This window comes from Cyprinus carpio, chromosome B5 (genome assembly GCF_018340385.1).
Source record: "Cyprinus carpio isolate SPL01 chromosome B5, ASM1834038v1, whole genome shotgun sequence".
Classification (NCBI taxonomy): Eukaryota; Metazoa; Chordata; class Actinopteri; order Cypriniformes; family Cyprinidae; genus Cyprinus; species Cyprinus carpio.
In genome coordinates this window covers 28,040,953-28,061,091 of record NC_056601.1, presented here as the reverse complement: position 1 = coordinate 28,061,091, position 20,139 = coordinate 28,040,953, and the positions used below count along the sequence as shown (strand labels likewise).

The 20,139-nt window shown below is 35.3% G+C and overlaps 1 protein-coding gene across 2 annotated transcripts; it reads left to right on the top strand.

The window, feature by feature from the left end:
- Positions 1-13: 13 nt before the first annotated feature.
- Positions 14-19,859, top strand: mapkapk5 (MAPK activated protein kinase 5). Of its 2 annotated transcripts, XM_042725154.1 has the most exons (15): positions 14-817; positions 4,331-4,404; positions 5,174-5,249; positions 5,403-5,500; positions 6,191-6,299; positions 7,642-7,731; positions 9,032-9,127; positions 9,633-9,713; positions 11,219-11,407; positions 11,678-11,797; positions 16,379-16,509; positions 16,618-16,733; positions 16,956-17,060; positions 17,891-17,975; positions 18,344-18,480. In XM_042725154.1, exons 1-14 carry the CDS (start codon positions 782-784, stop codon positions 17,959-17,961), a joined length of 1,392 nt encoding a protein of 463 aa, XP_042581088.1. In that variant the 5' UTR covers positions 14-781; the 3' UTR covers positions 17,962-17,975; positions 18,344-18,480. The 2 variants fall into 2 exon arrangements, with proteins under 2 accessions (XP_042581088.1, XP_042581087.1); XM_042725153.1 differs by lacking the exon at positions 17,891-17,975 and having other exon boundaries at positions 24-817; positions 18,344-19,859.
- The last annotated feature ends 280 nt before the right edge of the window (positions 19,860-20,139 follow it).

The following is a 20,139-nucleotide window of genomic DNA, read 5'->3' as shown; positions in this document are numbered from 1 at the left end:
GACAAGACAAAAAAACCACATCATTTTCAGTGAGGGTCGGCTGACTGAGCTCCTCTGCATTAGGTGGCGGAATGCGCGCGCGTCGCTGCTCGCAGAATGTGGCGTATAATAAAGAAGAACAATCTTCCCCAGCTTTGGATCAAAGGTAGCACTAGCACCTTAGCAAACAAATCCAGGATAGTATTTGGTCTCTGTGGTGCTTTTCAAAACACTGTTAATCGCTTAACGCTGGATAGGCGAGCGAAAATCGTAGAATCAGAGTTCGTGCGCGCATGTAATGCGATGAGCGCGAGAATTAGCATCTGCTGTGAACGCGAGCTTCAGAGCTAACGGCTGCTGATAACGGGCAGCCGACGAGGAATTACCGCTTTTATTGTCCTTAGTCGGTTTTGTTACTCTCTTGTCAAGAACAGCTTAGAGCAGTTGGCAAACAGTGGCTGGAGAAACAGTAACATAAACGGGGGCTAGTCTGCGCTACTTTTGCCGGTGAAATGCATGCGTAAGATGTTAGCCGAGCACGTATAGCCTCAGAAGCTCCCGTCTTTATAGCTTTCCTACGGTCTTGTGGAGTTTGACAGTGTGTTGCATTTAATGCCAGTTACACATTCAACAAGGAAAGGGGCTGTTCCAAAGTTCACCGGACAGCATGGGAATTGTACATAAGAAGGCATCTTAGCGCTTAGACCTGGTCCCACGACAAGATTTAGGTAAGATCGCACCTGTACGAGCCCGCTGAAGCAGACAGAGTGAAGATCAGTGAGTGCGTGCCACAGTCAACATCATGTCTGAGGACACCAGCGTGGACAGATTCATAAAGGTAAGGCTGAAGAATAATAAGCTAAAGTCTGCAGTTGTGTCTTTGCATTTTGGTAACTTCTTATAACAGAATTTCCACTAAGTGACCTCAGAAACTGCGGTGGTAAACTGCAGTCTGTGTACATTGTCATGATTGTCACATGGCTACTAATCAGAAAAGAATGTAAACAAAAATGAAATATCAAATTGGGTTGAAAATATAATATATGCATATTATCTTAAAGCTCCCACTATAAAAAGACAATTTCAGTTAACAAAACAGTTGACCTAATAACAGTCGAACACTGTGTTCTGAAAATATAGAATATTACAGTATTTTTAATAATGAAGTCATCTTAGGTCATTTGCACCACAGTACACAACTAAGACGCGCGATGGCGCTATTTGTGTTTAAAAGAAACCAGAGTGATATGAAATGCATAATAGAGTTTTTAATGATTTGTAGCAAATAAAGAACTAGTGCAAATATACCAGAATTTGCAACATTATAATAAGCAACATGAACATCTGTAACAAGAACAAAGTGTTACAGAAAAAGCAGATCACAAGTCTGTGTATATTACAAAGTAACAACAATAAAAACATTACAAGATTATGGGGTACATTATGAATAGAGGAAATATTTATCTGTTTGTGATGGATACCATGATCTCTCTCTTTGTAATGTAAACAGGGATTCAGCACATCTCTCAGTACAGTAAGTCTCTCTAGATTTGGAGATATGATATTTCCACAACAAGCACAGCAGTCCAAAGGGACAGAACCAGTGCTACAAAATATCAACAGGACCATTTCTTCTATGATGATATTAGGTAATTGAAATAATAGTGAGTAATGAGATCATGGTCCAATATGAGAATGAATTGTCTAAAAATAGGTAAGGCACTGATTCAGAACCAATCTTTTAGATAACAGTAAAGTGCATCGTTTACTCTGGTTTGTTGAATGTTGTTCATTGCCAAATTAAACCCATACAGTAATTACTTTTATGTAAAACTGCAGTAATTAGCCTATAGCATGGCAAGACACCACAGATTTGATCTTACATTTTCCTGCTGATTAATCATGGTATATGAAGACAATTGGTTTGATTTACAACTTTAATGAAATGTTATGTTTAACTCTGCACAAAAAAAGATATTGTCTAGTTAAATATGCACTAATTTGGATACATTTCCAGAAAAGAAATCTGAACACTTGATAAAGGGAGGTTAGAAGTTATTTAATATTAAAAAAAAATCAAAAAATCGAAATTGACAAGTGCATGAAAATGTATGGTTACTAATGTAATCTCAGTTTCCAGAGAATAACGGGGACATGCATTGCACGAAATATATATATTTACATTGCAAGTAAACTCCTGTTTATTCTGAATATACTCTGATAGTTCACTCAAAAATTACAATTTCCTCATGATTTAATCACCTTCAAGCCATTCTTCGTGTATATGACTTTCTTCTTTCAGAAAAAAAAAAACAGTTGGAGTTATATTAAATATTAAAATTTATTAAAATGTCCTGGCTCGTCCAAGCTTTATAATGGCAGTGAATGGGGTTTGGGATTTTGAAGACCAGGATTTTGAGTCCAAACATTATAAAAAGTGCTCCACACAGGGGGTTAATAAAGGCCTTCTAAAGTGAATCAGTGCGTTTGTGTTAGAAGAATATCCTTATTTAAAACTTTATTAACTGTATTCTCTAGCTTCTGCTAACTGTCACACTTGTATTCATGAGAGAGTCGCGTTCCAGCTGATAACATAGAGTCATTGAGCCCAAACCCAAAGCAGGAAGTGCTGACTGAAAGCAAAAGGAGAGCAGTCTTAAGTGACTGTGCCGTAAGTTGGCCGACTGGGAGGGACCTCGAAGGTCTCTAAGGACCGTGGATAAGTTCCAGGTCGGCACAATGTGAGGACAAGATGCATTCAGTGTCCGAGCTCTCCTCAGGAATTTAACAACAAGGTAGTTTTTGCAGACTGATTGGCCAGTGCGAGAGCATGATTCACCACGATAGCTGCCCCATATACTTTGATCGTGGCAGGGGTGCACTCCTTATCCATCAGAAAGGTTAGATTTGATGACACGTCACGTGAGGATGGCTCTTCATTCCAGACTGCAAACCAGTCAGAGAACACAAACACCTTAAGGGCATAGAGGCATCTCATAGACGGGGCTCTGGCTTCCATAATGGTGTGAGATACCCTCGCAGAGAACTGTAAAGACCCTCATCGAGGGACCAAACATGAAGATTCCACAGCTCAGGCCGGGAATGCCAGATCATGTCTCTTACTTTGGAGAGGAGATCCTTCCTTAGTGGGATTGGCCAAGGGGATGCCGACAGCAGCAAAATCAACTCGGGGAATCACGTCTGGTTCCTCCAGAGTGGGGCCACCAGGAGAACCAAGCATCCGACTTCCCTAACTCACCTGATGACCTGAGGAAACAGGGCAATCGTAGGGAAGGCATATAGGTGAGCGCTGGACCAATCATGGGCCAAAGCATCTCGCTCCTTCGAGAAATAAGTTGGGCAATGAGAATGTCTTCTGAGGTGAAGAAGTCCATCTCTGCCCTCTCAAAGTCCATCCAAATCATCTGAACTACTTGAAGGTGTAGTCTCCATTCTCCTGGAGATATATTACCCCGGGGCAGCATGTCCAGTTCTTGGTTCAGTCTGCCCGGCATCTGAGCTGCCCTGAGTGAACGCAGGCTGTGATGTGCCCATAGGAGGAGGCATCTCACTATCCTGAAGTAGAGGGAGCATGACCTGAGACCACCGATTTATAAAGAATTTTGCCCGAATAGACAAGAATGTGGTGCCCCTTCAAGGCTGGTAGGAAGGTTTTTAGGGCCAGAAAAACTGCCATCATCTCAAGGCAGTTGATGTGCCGGGGCTCTTCAGGATTCTTCATTCTTCTTCTGAGTCCAGCGAAGAAATGATTTTTGCGCTAAAGGAGAAAATTCAATGTCCATGTGTATATATTAGTTCAGGGCTTTAGTTCAGTTTAGTTTAGTTTAGTGGTATTATGCAGAATATTTTAATATACAGATTGCAAGTCCAAAAGCACTTAATCAATTGGCTTTAAGTAAATAATATTTTTTACATTAAAAAATGCAGTTTGAGCATTTAAAATAGCAACAAGATCATTGAATGCTAAATTCAGTAGAATGGCAGTCTAATGACTACATCATTTACTCTTTCACTGCCATTTCAATTTACTGAAGTCACGAGTCCGAATTTTTCCACATGTTCTTTCCACATATTGTGTTGTTGACTTGTACATCATAACTCTTTGAAAACTGCTAGTCATGGACTCTACTGTGGCTGTCGCCTTTTAGATATGCATTAAAGCCTTTTCAGTTTTATGCATCTCATGATGCTCTCTGCAGAAACGAACAATTTAAAAACAGGCAAAGTAATTAATTTTGTGTATAGTAATTATGCATGCTGTTTAAAAGTCATGCCGATGAATGAGTGAATAGAATGAACTTTTTCCAAACACTGTATGTTCTTGTTACAGGAGACATCCATCCTGGAAGAGTATAACATCAATTGGACACAGAAGCTAGGAGCTGGGATCAGTGGTCCTGTGAGGTATGTTGTTGTGTCAAGTTTGAAGGGTATTGAAAGGCCATTTTAAATAAAAATAACGTTCAGATGTAAATCTCCACTAGCAGAAGTAGTTAATAGCCTCTTTCCTGCTGTAGGAACGAATCTCTGTTTGAGGAAATATTTCTGAATCCTTTCCTAAGCACCAGAACAAAAACCAACTACAAACATTGGGGAAAAAAATGTTAACCGTATCAAGGAATTATTTTGGTTTAATCTGTCCAGCATGTTTATCTCTCTATCATGATTATATTGCATTGCATAACATGTTTTGAAACTACAGAGATTTGATCATAAACCTAAGCATTTAAATATTATCTTTCCAAAACATTATTCGGAAATATATTATTTATTTCACTATTATGTAAGTAGTCTGATATACTGTTAGAAAGTTATAAAATCTCATTGATTTACATTACATGCTATTAGAATTTCTTTTTATTTTATGTTCACATCAGCATATGCACCAGATTGCACATTTCTGCTCAGTTTGGGCCTCTGAATAAAATTTAAATGTTTTTTCCTCCATATTCTCACTGTATCATACTATATGAGCAATAAAAGCCTGATGTATCAAATATGACACTTAACAAATACACATATTCAAACTTAATAAACCTTTCAATAAACTGTTACATTAAAACAATAGATATTCAGGCTTTACAGAGTTAAGATGTTAACTGGATTCATCAGTTGGCTATTTACTAAAAACCAACTGATGCAGTGTATTAATATATATATTTTTTTTCTTCAGGGTGTGTGTAAAGAAGTCGACACAAGAACGGTTTGCCCTGAAAATCTTGATTGACAGACCCAAAGCCCGCAATGAGGTAGGTAGTGTGTGTCATGTACATGGTTTAGTTTCTTTTATTTGAAGAACATCTCCTTTATGTGGTGTTAGAGGTTAATAAGTTGAAATGTCAGACTTTACAGAACATCTCCAAGTGCAGCTTTAAATTCTCTCCTGTGATTTTTATTTGCAGGTTAGGCTTCATATGATGTGTGCCTCTCACCCCAACATTGTGAAAATAATGGAGGTGTATGCCAACAGTGTGCAGTTTCCCCATGAATCCAGTCCAAGGTAGTGGAGTTCAACAGCATCAGCCCACACAACACAATAGGGCTGGACGATTAATCGGAAAGAAATCGAATCCGAAATTCTTAACCTCTAACCGATGTAATTTTCCCATGTTGATTATTTAGTTTTTATAATCCTATTAATACTTTCCCCTAAAAAAACATACTGATTATTTTATACTTTGTCATGGCAATATTCATTTATTTTGTTGGCAAAAAATGAAAGGTATTTTTTTTTATTTTCTTTTTAGGAAACTTGCTTTTTACAATAAAACTGATTTGTGATTTTTCCATAAGACGTCTTCATTTCAAGCAAGCTTTTTCAAATTGTTCGAAATATTCAACAAATAACCATAAATAGATTGTTTCCTTCAATTTTTTTAAAATCACAAAGATAAGAAATGCACACTTTCATTAGAAAAACAAATCCCACATTTAATAGTGGAGCATTTTTACACTACAACCCTTTAATGAACTATGAGGGCGAAAAATAATAAAATTTATTTTAAAAAAATTATCATTAAACGTAATTGAGGTAAAGTGTTCAGTTAATCGAGGTTTTGATTTTAGGTCAAATCTACCAGCCCTACAATACAGTGTTTCCTACACGTAACAGTACAAGAAAATGTTTGCTAATGCTGTTACTGTCTAAAAATATAAATACTCTGCTGTTTTCTGTGGTTCTCTCTGATAGGGCAAGATTACTGATTGTCATGGAAATGATGGAAGGTGGCGAGTTGTTCCACAGAATCAGCCAGCACAAGCACTTTACAGAGAAGATGGCCAGCCAGGTCACTAAACAGGTACAGTCGTTACAGTTAAAGGCCATACTGTTGAGGTAGCTCAGGTGTGGAGACAAGGCAGGTAATACATAATATTTTTGGTGATGGAATTGACTGCTCTTTGCTGACAGTATGTTTTGGTAACATAGCAGCTCATTTGATGTTGAAAGAGTATCTGTTAAAGATACTATTAGCAGCGGTTACAGTCCAAACCTCCAACAAAGCCAGATTGGTTGGATATTAGAGACCAATGTCTAGGGCTGGGTGATAAATGATATCATATATTGAGATTGTGCTCAAATTTCTGTAAAGAACGATGATAAGTTCTGGAGATTTTTACTCAGTATGGATTAATCACACAGCAGAAATAAAGGTGATGGCAGCCAGTCAGTTGCATGCCGTTAATTGTTTTACTATACTTTTTTTTTTTACTATTTTTAAATATCTTACAACCGAGTTATTTTTCTTCCATGTTTTAATTCATACAGTTCTGTTGTGCAGCATCTTAATTGACAAAATAAAAAAATACTTTTTTTGTGTTGTAAATTAATTGTTCTATTCTTATTTGATTACATTTTAAAAGACCAAATTCTTTTATTCATTAATTTTATTAGACACCATTTTTAAAGATATATTTGAATTAATGTATGTATGAATTAAAAATGTATTTCATAGGACCCTAAATTAAAAAAAGCTGCACTGTGGAGTTTGTGAACTAACAAGTTATCATTAACATTAATTTTCAAGGTATGACACAACAAACAAATGTGGAAAATATCAGTATCTTATGATGATTTGATGATAAATATCAGTATCATATGATGTGGAAAAAGTATTGCGATAGTATTTGGGAAATGTCACCCATCCCTATCAGTGTCCAAAACGTGTAGAGAATGACCTTTTTTAAATCTATGGATGAATAAATATGTGCAGTGCTGGGAAAAATGGATTGTGTTTACGACTTTATGACATGTTTATTGACCAATGTATGACTTGACATGTTTCCATCAGTATTGACTGACTTGCATAGATGACCAAACAATTGTTCTTGTATGTTTTTTGTTGGGTTTTTTTTTACTTATGCTAATGATTTTATCTGTTAACAATGTAAATAATTTTTCAGTATAAAATGAATGATCACATAAGAGAGTAAACATGGAATACTTGACACATATGACTAACTTTACAATACAGTAAAACTTGGGCCCTTTAAACAAGTACAGTGTTATTTTCAATTACATTGTTATATGTAGTCTATTGTTTTTAGTAGACATATTGAAATTGTAGTTGGTTAAAATTTAACATTATAAACATCAAAACTTGTATATACATCAAGTAGTTTGAATTTCTGTCATTTTTACAGATAAGCCTTGCATTACAACACTGTCATTCATTAAATATTGCACATCGAGACCTGAAACCAGAGAACCTGCTCTTCAAGGACAATTCACTGGTGAGATCTGACACCTAAATAATATTCCATAAATTCATTTTATTTAATTGATTACACACACACACACACACACACACATATGTATATATATATATATATATATATATATATATTAACATATTAGGGCTGTCAATCAATTAAAATATTTCATCATGATTAATCGCATGATTGTCATGAGTTAACTTAATCATACATTTTTTTTGTCTGTTCTAAATGTACCTTAAATTAATACTTTTCGAGTTTTTAAAACTCTAATCAACATGGGCATGGACAAATATGGATGCTTTATGCAAATGTATGTTTATTATTAGTGAAACCATACTCAACAGAGCATGAATGACTAGACATGTTTCAAAGGTCATAGATGTTTTTCAAAAAACTTGTCTATTAGACAAATGAAAAGTTTTTAAGGCTCCCCTTGCTTCTCTTTCTTTGCACTGAGCAATTTACTTACACAAGCCTGTTTACATTATTTGCAGGACAGGCCAGCTCACTTCTTCTGAACATGCAAAATGTACATTTATTATCTATTATTACATTTGTTTGCCTCTCTGTGTCCACATACTGTAATTTGATGCGGCCAAATTCTCAATAAAACGGTTTTCATTGTTATATTTTAATGTTTCTGTTGTCAGACAACCGAAAGAATATGAAAATAGTGACTAAAACGCGACCCATTACATAACCAGCTCTCCCTTCCAAGATGTTAATCTGCACAAAAATCCTGATTTTACAATCATGCCATCATCTGATAAAATTAAATACACAAGATAAAGACAGCTGTGTTGTAATTTCGGCTATACTTACATGTAAAATTAGAGAAGCAACATAATATCTGGTTTAACTAAAAGCGCTGCTCCTCTTAGCCACTCGCTGAACAGATCAGACGCAAAACCTTGTGCTTGCGCGGCAGTACTGGCGTGTCTTAGAAACTAATTAAGGTTTGTCCAATTATGTGTTATGTATTGTTTCTATGAGCTTATTTGAAAAAAGTCTCTGAATCTAGTGACAAGTCACTAAGTTGGCAATGCTCTCAGCATCTCCATTTCTCTATCTACATGCTAGGCAAAGGGTCAAACCGAAAATGCGTGTTGCGTTAATCGCGCGTTAATTATTTTAGTGCTGTTAAAATGAGTTTGCATTAACACATTATTAACGTGTTAATTTTAACAGCCCTAATATATAATTTTATGTTAAAATCATTATCCCTTAAATAATTGTCAACTTTAGAATATTTCTAAATTAAGCAAATCTTATAAGGACATATTTTGAATCATGTTTCTTGTGTCTGCTCCATCAGGATGCTCCTGTAAAACTGTGTGATTTTGGTTTTGCCAAAATCGACCAAGGTGATTTAATGACCCCACAGTTCACTCCATACTATGTAGCACCGCAGGTAAGACCTTAGTGACTTTTTATAGATGTAAAAGTTGACCGTTCTTAATTCTTACTTTCAAAGGCGTCAAATCATGAAAAATCATATTTCCTTGATCCTTTTTTTTCTTGATCCACATTTCCTTGTCTTGATAATAAACTGAATCAAAATAGCGAAACTGAACTTTTAATCAATTTATTTAATAGATGTCTGAACTGAATAGTGCAAGGAAAAGCCAACAAGTGTCTATGGTCATGTTGTTTCATGGATTATTCTCATTCTGGGACATAATTATGATGATAAAAATGAGTAAGCATGTCCAAACTTTTGACTGGTGATTTGCCCTTCAAAACATAAATTGGTAATATTTTCTGTGTTTTTTTTTTTTTGTTTGTTTTTTTTTTTCCTTTTTTTGATGTGATGATGATGATAAATAAAAACATCCATATTGCCAGCCATACATGAAATCTTTGATCAGTCAACTTTGTGACCTAATTGACAAATATGAACTAATTTTCTTCAATAGGTGCTGGAGGCACAGAGACGCCACCAGAAAGAAAAGTCTGGAATTATACCTACCTCACCCACACCTTACACATACAACAAGGTGAACATTGTTACTCAGTGTTATGGTTCATTCTTCAAAAAAGTTCATCCAAAATTCATCCTATTATATTAGTGCTATCTAACGATTAATCACATCCAAAATAAGAGTTTTTGTTTACATAATATACACAGTACACACATATTTTTATTATGTATATATAAATACACACACATGCATGTATATATTTAAGAAAATTGTTATGTTTATATATTAAGAATATTTATATATAATGTAAGTTATATGAATATAAATACATGTAAATACATTCAATACATGTAAATATTTTTTAAATATATACTGTATGTGAGTGTATTTATATGTACATTATAAATATACACAGTACATACACATATCATGTAAACATTCTATTTGGGATGCAATAGCACTAATTATCATCTATTTGATTTCCACTGGTCATTTTTTACATTGCAAATGTTTTTGGATTTCAGCATTTATTACTCAATCATTTTGGTCTACATACATGACTGACTTTTTCACTTTTCGATCTGTGCAATAATTAATACCTTTGGACGGACCGAAATAAATTTTTTTCGCCATTGAATGTTTTTCTTTCTTGAAGGTTTTCTTTGCCAGTGGTTTTCAGTCTTGGTCCTGAGGGCTCTGCTGCACATTTTTGTGTGTTTCCCTTCAATAACACAACTTATTTAGATTATTTAATCTTTAAGAGAGAACTCTGTGAAACGAACTGAGTGTGTCGAAGAAGATAGACATACAAAAAGTGCAGTGCTACAAGCTCTTGGATTGAAGACTGCTTTGCCATTATTTAACTTTTTTTCCACATCAGTGTTATTTATCTCGTATTTATCTTCCTTTAAAAAGTGTATAAAGGCAAAAACTAAACAGTTATTCGGCACTTTAAATGTTTGGTCACACTTTTTCTTCGTCTAAGTGTAAAGTTTAGGTGGTATTTTCTTTTCATCTTGTCTCCATATACTGCACATTAAAGTATTGTTTATAAGCACAGCCCTACTTTGTCTGCTGCAATAACCTATGAACCGCTGTGATGATGCTGTTCGATAAGTGCCACCTGCTGTCAGAGTGTGAATTTGCATCTCATTCAGAATGTCTTTTTTTTGGTGCAGATATTTTATGTAGTACAGTTTCACAAAGTTAAAGTCCAAAAGACCATTCTGTTCATTTTTTTTAAATGAAGAGATTAATTTTATTTGTATTTATTTATTTGATTTGGGATTGGTTTTCAGATTTTTTTAGTTTTGTTATTTGACACATTTCAATTTCACAAAGAAACATTTTGTCTGAGAAATAATAAAAGGACAACTTTTCATTTATAATTTGTCTTAAACCTCATTTTGTAAAAAAAAAAATGTGCAAAAATCGTATCACATTGTGAGATGAGTGAATCATTACATCCCTAGTTTCACATTTTTCATTTTTAGCCTTGTCACAAGAATTGACTGAAGGGGTTTAGCTTGCTAGCTGTGAAGCCAATGCATTGATTCTTGTTTTTATTTTCCACTATTTAGAGCTGTGACCTATGGTCCTTAGGGGTGATTGTCTATGTAATGCTCTGCGGATATCCTCCATTTTACTCCAAACACCACAGCCGTACCATCCCAAAAGATATGCGCAAAAAAATCATGACTGGCAGCTTTGACTTCCCAGAGGAGGAGTGGAGTCAAATATCTGAAATGGCCAAGGACATTGTCCGCAAGTGAGTGTCTTTCCATTTTTTATTAAAAATGCTTCTGTACTTATTAGTGGTAAAGAACAGAGCATGCGTAGACATGTATTGAATCTTTTACATTTATGCATTTAGCAGATGCTTTTATCCAAAGCGAATTTGATTGGTGAATTAAATCAACTTTATTCTATCTTGAAAAAATAATGAAGTAGCTAAGTAAATTTAGTTAAACTGCTGCTCAATTTCAGTGGTGTAAACCAATGTTTTTGTTACTCAGATCTAACACATTTTGTTGCATTAACTACTTAAAGTGAAGCCCGAGGAGAGACTAACCATAGAGGGAGTGTTAGCCCATCCCTGGCTCAACTGCACTGAAGCGCTGGACAATGTGCTTCCGTCTGCTCAAATGATGATGGACAAGGTGAGATCCAACGAAAGACAACATTTAAAGGGGTCATATGAAGTTGCTAAAAAGAACATTATTTGGTGTAATGCAATGTGTTTGTAGTTTAAGGTTCAAAAAACACATTATTTTCCCACATACTGTACATTATTGTTTCTCCTCTATGCCCCGCCTTCTGAAATGTGTAGATTTTTACAAAGCGCATCGTTCTGAAAAGTGAAGTGTACTCTGATTGGCCAGCTATCCAGTGTGTTGTGATTGGCTGAATGCCTCAAGCGTGTGACGGAAATGTTACGCCCCTTACCATACTGTGATGTGTGTCCCGATCAGAACATTGGTGCGACAAGACAAAAACAATTAAACCCATTACAAATGAAGCAGTGGGGACATAATTACTGATTATAATGACTTATACTGTCTTTTTATGCGTTGCATATTGCACCACGTAAACATAAAACCATGTCTGCATTTGTGATCAGAGAAACTACAAACAACTCCACACTGCTAAAAACTCGCGTTTGAATCATCAGTGGCAAATTCTTTAAATATGAAAACTACTTACAGACTGTGCCAGACTGTCCTTGCAAAGTTGGAATTAGGGCTGTGCGATTAATCGAATTGCAATCGCGATTTGAGATGTTGCGATTTTGCTAATCGCAAAGCCTGCGATGTGGATGCGATATTACTCTGTTCCAGAGTATATATGCATGACTGCAGCCTTATTACTAACCAGTAGAGTGAGGGCACCTCCGTTCTCCCCAATCAGCACTGCTCTAACCAACTGCGTAAACGCCCACCATTAAAAACAAAAACAAAAAAAAAACACGGAGAGTGGGAGATAGAGTGCGTCTGGGTGTGATTATGGCGTCTACAGGGTCAGATCGATAGTTAGGCAAATTAATACTAAAGAAAAATGTATTTAATATGAGATTACTTTGGCTTCAAAATGACAGACAGCAAACAATAAAGGTAACGTTAATTTACAAGAGCTGTGTCACAACACTAATCAAGAGCTCTATTATCGGTTCTGCTTTCAGTACTGAAGAATAAAAGATATATTCTTAAATGTTTTTATTGGTACATGAACATTATCTTGCACATTTTATCTCCCCAACAGATTCAAATGTGAAAGAAGTTTATAATGCATGTTCGCTCTTCCCAATTCAGAAGACCGCACACACAGCCTGTGTCTCTGAATCCTTCTCATACTCGCTTCTCTCTGCTGCGTCTCACGGAGGAGATGTTTACACTCGCCACACACACACAGCCTGTCTTGTAATGCTCGGTTATACTCGCGCGTAGCTCCGCACCGCAAGTCTCCACGAGCGCATCTGGCAATATGGACACGGTTTGACGCACGCGCGCAACCTGTGTCAACTCGCGCCTGGCTCCGCGTTTAAAACGAGTGTAAATTCAGTCTAACTGCTTTGATAATTTCACTTGGATAAAATGAAACATTCTGCAAATTTTCTTATAATCCCAAATACTTAATGTATAAATCAGCCTATGTAACCTATGTAATACTTTAATAATTGACTAAAGTAATACAGTTCTTTATTTACACAAAATAAACTTATCTTTCCTGTGAAATTCAGTAATTAAGTAAAGTCTGTACAATTATAATATTCCCTGCTAAAAAACAAACAACAGAACCCCTCCCAAAAAACAATAGAAATTTTATGGATTTAAGGGTTATAATGGGAATTATATTGGCTTTAATGAAAACTATAATAGTATCTACCTGTATTTGATAGATTCTGTTGGTGGGATGTAATCTGTCAGATGGGAAACAATAGAACAACAGTAATTCCTATTGATATAATGCCCAAAACTCTTTACAAAAAGGAATTTTCTAATTGTTTTAATGGAAACCATAAAAATTTCTGTGATGGTTTCTGTTGTTTTTTTCAGCAGGGTAACGATATCCATAAGTTTCTGTGCTGCACACTATTGACAATATTAAGCTGAAGCCTGACTTTGCAAAATTAAAATTGCAAATCAAATCGCAATTGCAATATCTGTCAAAAAAAATCGCAATTAGATATTTTCCCCAAATCGCACAGCCCTAGTTGGAATTGCTCCACTTTATAGAAACAGACAACAGCATTGTAGGCTACTCTCACAGGAAAACAGTCCTTGTCCTCCGTAAAATGCGCTGCACACATCTGAATATTTTGGTTGAACTGTTCTGGAACAGTGTTGTAAATACAACTTAACCACTGATTTCTAGGGATGTCCTTGTTTGGAAGACCAAACAAAGTAGCTTTGCTTTCACAACGAAACACTCAGTGTCATCACAACATGGTGGCAGCAAGAATACAGCAAGCCTTCTTTCTTTACGTGAACATTTGGGCAGCGTTATGCAAATCTTCCCACATCATGACGTAGATATGGGGGGGCGTGTTAGAATGAGCCGTTTTAGGAAAACACTTTCATTGTCTTATAATATGCATTTATTTTTACCTTACTGTCTCAACAACTCCCAAACGATTCGCTCAACGATTAATTTTTCTAAACCCTTCCTTTGCATGATGCTAATCTGCGGTGATTGGTCGATTTCATTTATTTCATCATGCCTGTAATGCCTGATAAAGCAGCGTTTGTGAGTGTACAGCGTTACTGGGGAAACTGCTATTATTTACCGCTCCAAAACTGCACCTAGTGGCAAAGAATTAATTTGCATTTTAATTGAGACCAACACGAAGCCCTGCCCAGCATCAGTGTTTGATGGAGGGGGGGTTCTAGCTTTCTGAGGTCTGTGCGCGCAACAAGTGGGTGGGCAATATGCTAATGTTTCATGTTGGTGGCAACATGAAACAGCTTGGGATTTGTTTTAAAAATGACTTGTTTCAATGATTCAGAGTCAACTCTTTCTTTTGAGAGAATAACCTTATAAACGGTGCACTTTCATTTAAAACTTTGCAAAATGTTTTCTTTTACTTAGAGTTGTGTTACACACTACATGAAAGGTAATTTTCAAAACTCCATAATAGGGGTACTTTAATACACTTGTTGCACATTCAGTCCCCCTGGAGCAACATTTTCATTTAATTCTTAACTTCATTATTGGTACATTTAAATGTGGGAGGGAAATGTATTGTTTCAATGAACTTTAGCATCTCAACTTTAGCTCTGGTGTAAGTTGAAGCTACAATATGTAACTTTCAGCCGTACCACAAACTAGGGGTTGCACGACTTCTGATTTCTGCTAGTCGATTACTTATTTTATAAATACTTGAGTTACTCGACTACTCGTGGTTCATGCTACTGTAAATGAATAGACATGAAATAGTTTTTATCAGTAAACGTTTATTAATTAACTAATTAATTAATAGCCTAATGCAACAATTACATAACATACGTAAACTTTCAAAGCTTTATAATTATGAGTATCTAGTAATCAAAATTATTAGTATCTGTTTTCGGATAAAACCAGGTGTCGTACAGTTACTTGATAAGACCGTTATGACCGTTATGACTATCTTTTTTTCCCGTAGTTATCACTGAACAAATATGCTGTTAAAGTAAAATAATTATTAATTTCTAAAAATAAATTAATCATATAAGCAGAGACGTCATGACAAACGTTTAGTGATCATTTGAACACGACTGAATTATTTCAAGGCGCACATTTTCATTATGCAGAATTCTCTAAGCGAGTCTTTTTGAACTTACTAAACAAATGTGCATCTGCCACGCAAACCAGCAAAAGATAAAGAAGCAAACAGAAAATGTATCTGCATCTAAGTTGATTATTAACCTACTTTTAAGAGAGAGAACTGGTTTGGTTTTGGAGAGACTGAGGCGCACAACTGTTTGCACAACTGTTTGATTGGTCAGCGCGCTGTTTATTTCATTCATGTATCATTTTGTAGCCTACGGTTTAAATCATTGCCTTTTAAATATATACAAATAATAGACCGTGTATGATGTATTATTATAGGTGATATTACTCTCGCCAAGCTCTGATTTCGGAGAGATGCACGGAGAGGCAACACTAATGCGGTGTTTGATTTGCGCTCTTTTCGTTCATAAAGTTTATATTCATTCACTTCACACACTCATTATTGCGTGACTTTATAGGTCTGTGTATATTATTGCCCTGTTCTCCTGGCTCAACTGTTATCTAGCAAACAGCAGAGTGTGCCAGCCTCAGCCGAATATTCAGGCAGAATTATTCCTTATCCGTTATTCGTTTTTTAAGCCATTATCCTTCGGGCACACCCCTAATTATTAAATTACATATTTTAATTTTACATGTAACATAGAGAAAGTGATAGAAAGTAACAGCTACGCGCAATATTGTAATCCTACAATTTGCGTTGTAGGCAAACTGTGCATGTATTATGGTTAATGCACGCTCGAGTAGTCGATTGTTTCCGACAATAACGACTAGTGGTTAAAGTAGTCGATCACTCGACTACTCGACTAGTCTATGTAACCAAAAGTTATTGTTAAGTTATGAAAATTTCAATTTCAGAGGTTGATCTCAGAATCAACTCTTTGTACATATGTTTGAATATCATTCATATGTTGAATACTGTTGCTGTATATGCATAATCAGTATATAAGTTATGTGGTGTTATATTGTTCATTCAGGCAGTTGTGGCTGGAATCCAACAGGCCCATGCTGAACAACTGGCCAACATGAGGATACAGGACCTGAATCTCAGTCTAAAGCCACTCAACTCTGTCAACAACCCCATTTTGAGAAAGAGAAAGCTACTTGGGTAAGTCTGTCATTTTTGCTGTGTTCCTTTTCAGTTAATTGACATTATTCTGTGTCTTTATTAGCAGAATGCACTTATAGATCTGTGTTTGATTTCTGCCTCATGCAGCACCAAACCCAGTGATGAACTTTTCATCAATGATCCTGAGAATGAGGCAGAGGACACCAACGTGGCTCTGGAAAAACTACGAGATGTAATTGCACAGTGCATCTTACCACAGGCTGGTACGTATGGACATGCTTTGTTGGTTTGTGGTGTTTATAATCCACAGGTTATTCTTCAATAACTCTGGACTGAGACAGAAGATACTTGTTTGACACTGGTCATGATATTTTCCAGAACGGTCCTCAAATCCAGAAACATTTCCTTTGAATGTGTAGCTTTCATAAAAAAATAAAAAAAATACAAGATTTAACAATTTGCAGTATCTTTGTTGTTTTTTACAGGTGACAATGAGGATGAGAAGCTAAATGAAGTTATGCATGAAGCGTGGCGATTCAATCGAGATTGCAAACTACTCAGAGAGGGATTGCAAGGGTTAAGTTGGGATGGTACGTGTTTGTCTCTGTGGTTTATTTACTAGTAGCTTTACTGTGGTTGAAGGTAGAATAACATCCAACTTTTTACTATAGACTAAAATGGGATGTCTGATTCTATGAATTTGAGGTGAGCGCTCATATCAAAAAGATTGAAGTTTGTCATTTGAATCAATGGATTTTTTAATTGCTAATAACATCAAATGGTATCCTATTGTTAGTATGTTGGTTATAAACAGTCAAGAGCATGTAAGGTCCACACGATTGACCCAAGGAAGCTCTCCAGTGGTGGATGAAGGTTTCCTGCGTGTTCGATGCACAGTTATTTAATTTAAGTTTAATTGAAATCTGACTCCATTTTATTATGACCTCGCATTTGAATGTTTGAATGCCAATTATTTTTGATCATTTATAGGGTAATTTATCTAAACATATGAATATTTTTTTTTTTTTTATTCTCGTTATGTACTCGTATTGTATTGTCACTCAAAGATATTACTTCGGCTGTTAGCATATCATACGGTCACATTCTCGTCAGTCTTGGTTATTAGACAGAGGTAATTGACTAATACTTTAGATGGCTGCTCCTATGCTTTAGCCCCAATAGATTTGTATACACTTGAATAAAGCAACATTATTTCTAGTCAGAGGTCACGACAATAGATATAAGCTCAACTGAATATTAGTCTATTACTAACCTGACGCAAGAAAATACGGTAACAAGGATACAACGTAATCCATTTGAGTCAATAATTACAGAGTAAAACAGAATAAAATTAAATGTAACAATTTATTATCAGTCAGGTTAATATGTATTATGCCAATTACATTACATTTCATTACAGGATGGACAAAAAATAAGACTGAAATTGCATTTCATGAAGGAAATACTAGTTGCGTAGCAGCTAAACAATAGAGTTACAGATTCAGGTAAGAGCTCGTAGGGTTTGTTTCTGTGTAAATGATATGTAGGGTTAGTGCTTTAGTTCAAAATCTCAATTACGTTTTTTCTTTAAGCTTTTAAGTGCTTAAGATGCTATATTGGTTATGAAGAAAGAGCTTGAAATGTATTGATTTTGAAAGTGAATACAGACGAAAATGGGACAAATAGCAGAAAGATTTGGTCAAGTCAAATGAAATGATTGTCAAATTAAATGTGGTGTTGTAGACAAGTTGTTTTAAACTAAACCTGGAAAAGCACAAGCAGATTTGTGGGGCATCCTTAACTGATTATTGCATAATTTCGATCTATAATATTTCATATAATATCAACCTGTAATGTTTTTCTTTCTTCACAGGTAGATCATTTTCAGACAAAGTAGATCGCTTAAAGCTGGCTGAAATTGTCAAACAGGCCATTGAAGAAAAGACAAATTTACAGGACTCCCAATAGCAAGTGCTGAAATTTTAATCCCTTTTGTACTGTTAATTATAATTGTCATTAGGCATATGATTGCAAAATGTTTTTGTATTAAATTGCAGACCTTTTTCCATGGTCATACTGTAGTCTGTTGTAAATCTCTAGCTGAAACCAAGTTGTTGTTGGAATGATTTGTTTTCACTACAGACTGCAGTAAAGAAATGTTTTAAAGAAATTGCAGAGAAGTTTTCATTTCTGATTTTCATAATGAAAAATAGGGGGGAAATATCTATATTAGATAACATTTTATAATTCACCTTAGCTCAGTTAATTTAATTAAATCAAAAAATGTTGTCACTAATTAAAAAGAAGAAAAGATAATGTTATGCAGTAAAAAATGTGGGACACTAAATTGGTGTACAGTAATGCACAGATTGGAATGCAAAGTTTCATAAAGATGGATAATTTAATTTGAGAGTTAATTTGTCCTAAAAATTTTACCTTTTGACTATTAGGTGGCCCTGCTAGCAAACTTATGTTGTATTATCAGAGGATGCTTACAGTGGCATCTGTCAGGTCAATGAAGATCTAATGAATGCTGTAGGAATAAAATAAAGTTATCTCATTCTGAATATTCTTTAGAGGTCATGAGTCTTTAAAATGAATGGATTTGTGTTTGTAAAATCTGGGAAAAAAACTTTTTTTTTTTTTTTTTTTTTTGTACTCATAGCATTCTTAGAAATTTCTGTTTGGTAAAGTGTTTAAGAACTTGGCATAACTAGAAAAATGTATGTTCATCATAGAAATATCCTTCACTTGAGATTTTATGAGTTTCTGTGGCTTTTGTTCAACTCTGGTAGGTACGTAAAATTCTCACAGTGGAGCTGAAGTGTTTATGGTGGAGCCTTGACGACTCTTGGTTGCTATGACAGAATAACAATCTTATAGAAAGATAAAATGATTTGTGATTGTCTGCAGATTTTCAGTGACTCTTTCTGCAGGTTAAACCAGTAGGTGATGACAAGTGACTGTCTTTATGAGCGAGTCACTGAATCATTCACTCCATAATTTCATTAAAAAATGCTGATACCACAGTATTATATCGCCATATGCATTGGCAGTAGCAATAATCTACAACTACAGCAATAACCAACAGCAGCAGCAGTGTAGCAGATCTATTCCACCAAGACCAAATACATTAACATGGTCATATCCATCACCATGCTAAAATCTTCTGAGAGTTGTCATGATTAAAATGCGTTTATGCCATCTCTGAGCAGCTTTACACTGTCTGTGGAAAAGCACCTAAATGCTACTTCAGAAGCACATCTGTGCCACCTTTGCAGTGTAAATTTGGCACAGACCCATTTTAAATCTTATATTTATGTCTAAAGAATTAGAATTTCAATCACACATTGAAGCTGTGCTTCGAATAATAAATTTGATGATTTATATCCAGGAGTGAATTTGTGTAATGTAATGCTGTGATCTACATTTATTCTTGGGCCCTCTATTGTGTCTTTAATTTTGGATATATCTGCTTAATTGCTTCATTATTTATAGAAATATATTTCTAGTGATTGCTGCATAACTTAAGATTTAACTTATAACATAAGACTTTATTTTTGCCTTCTAAGGCCAATTGCTGCAAGTCTAGTTCTTTAATTTGTGTTGCTGGCCATGTTGGAGATTATTTACTGCTCTCTGAACTGTTTTAACTGTAAGTGAAAGCAT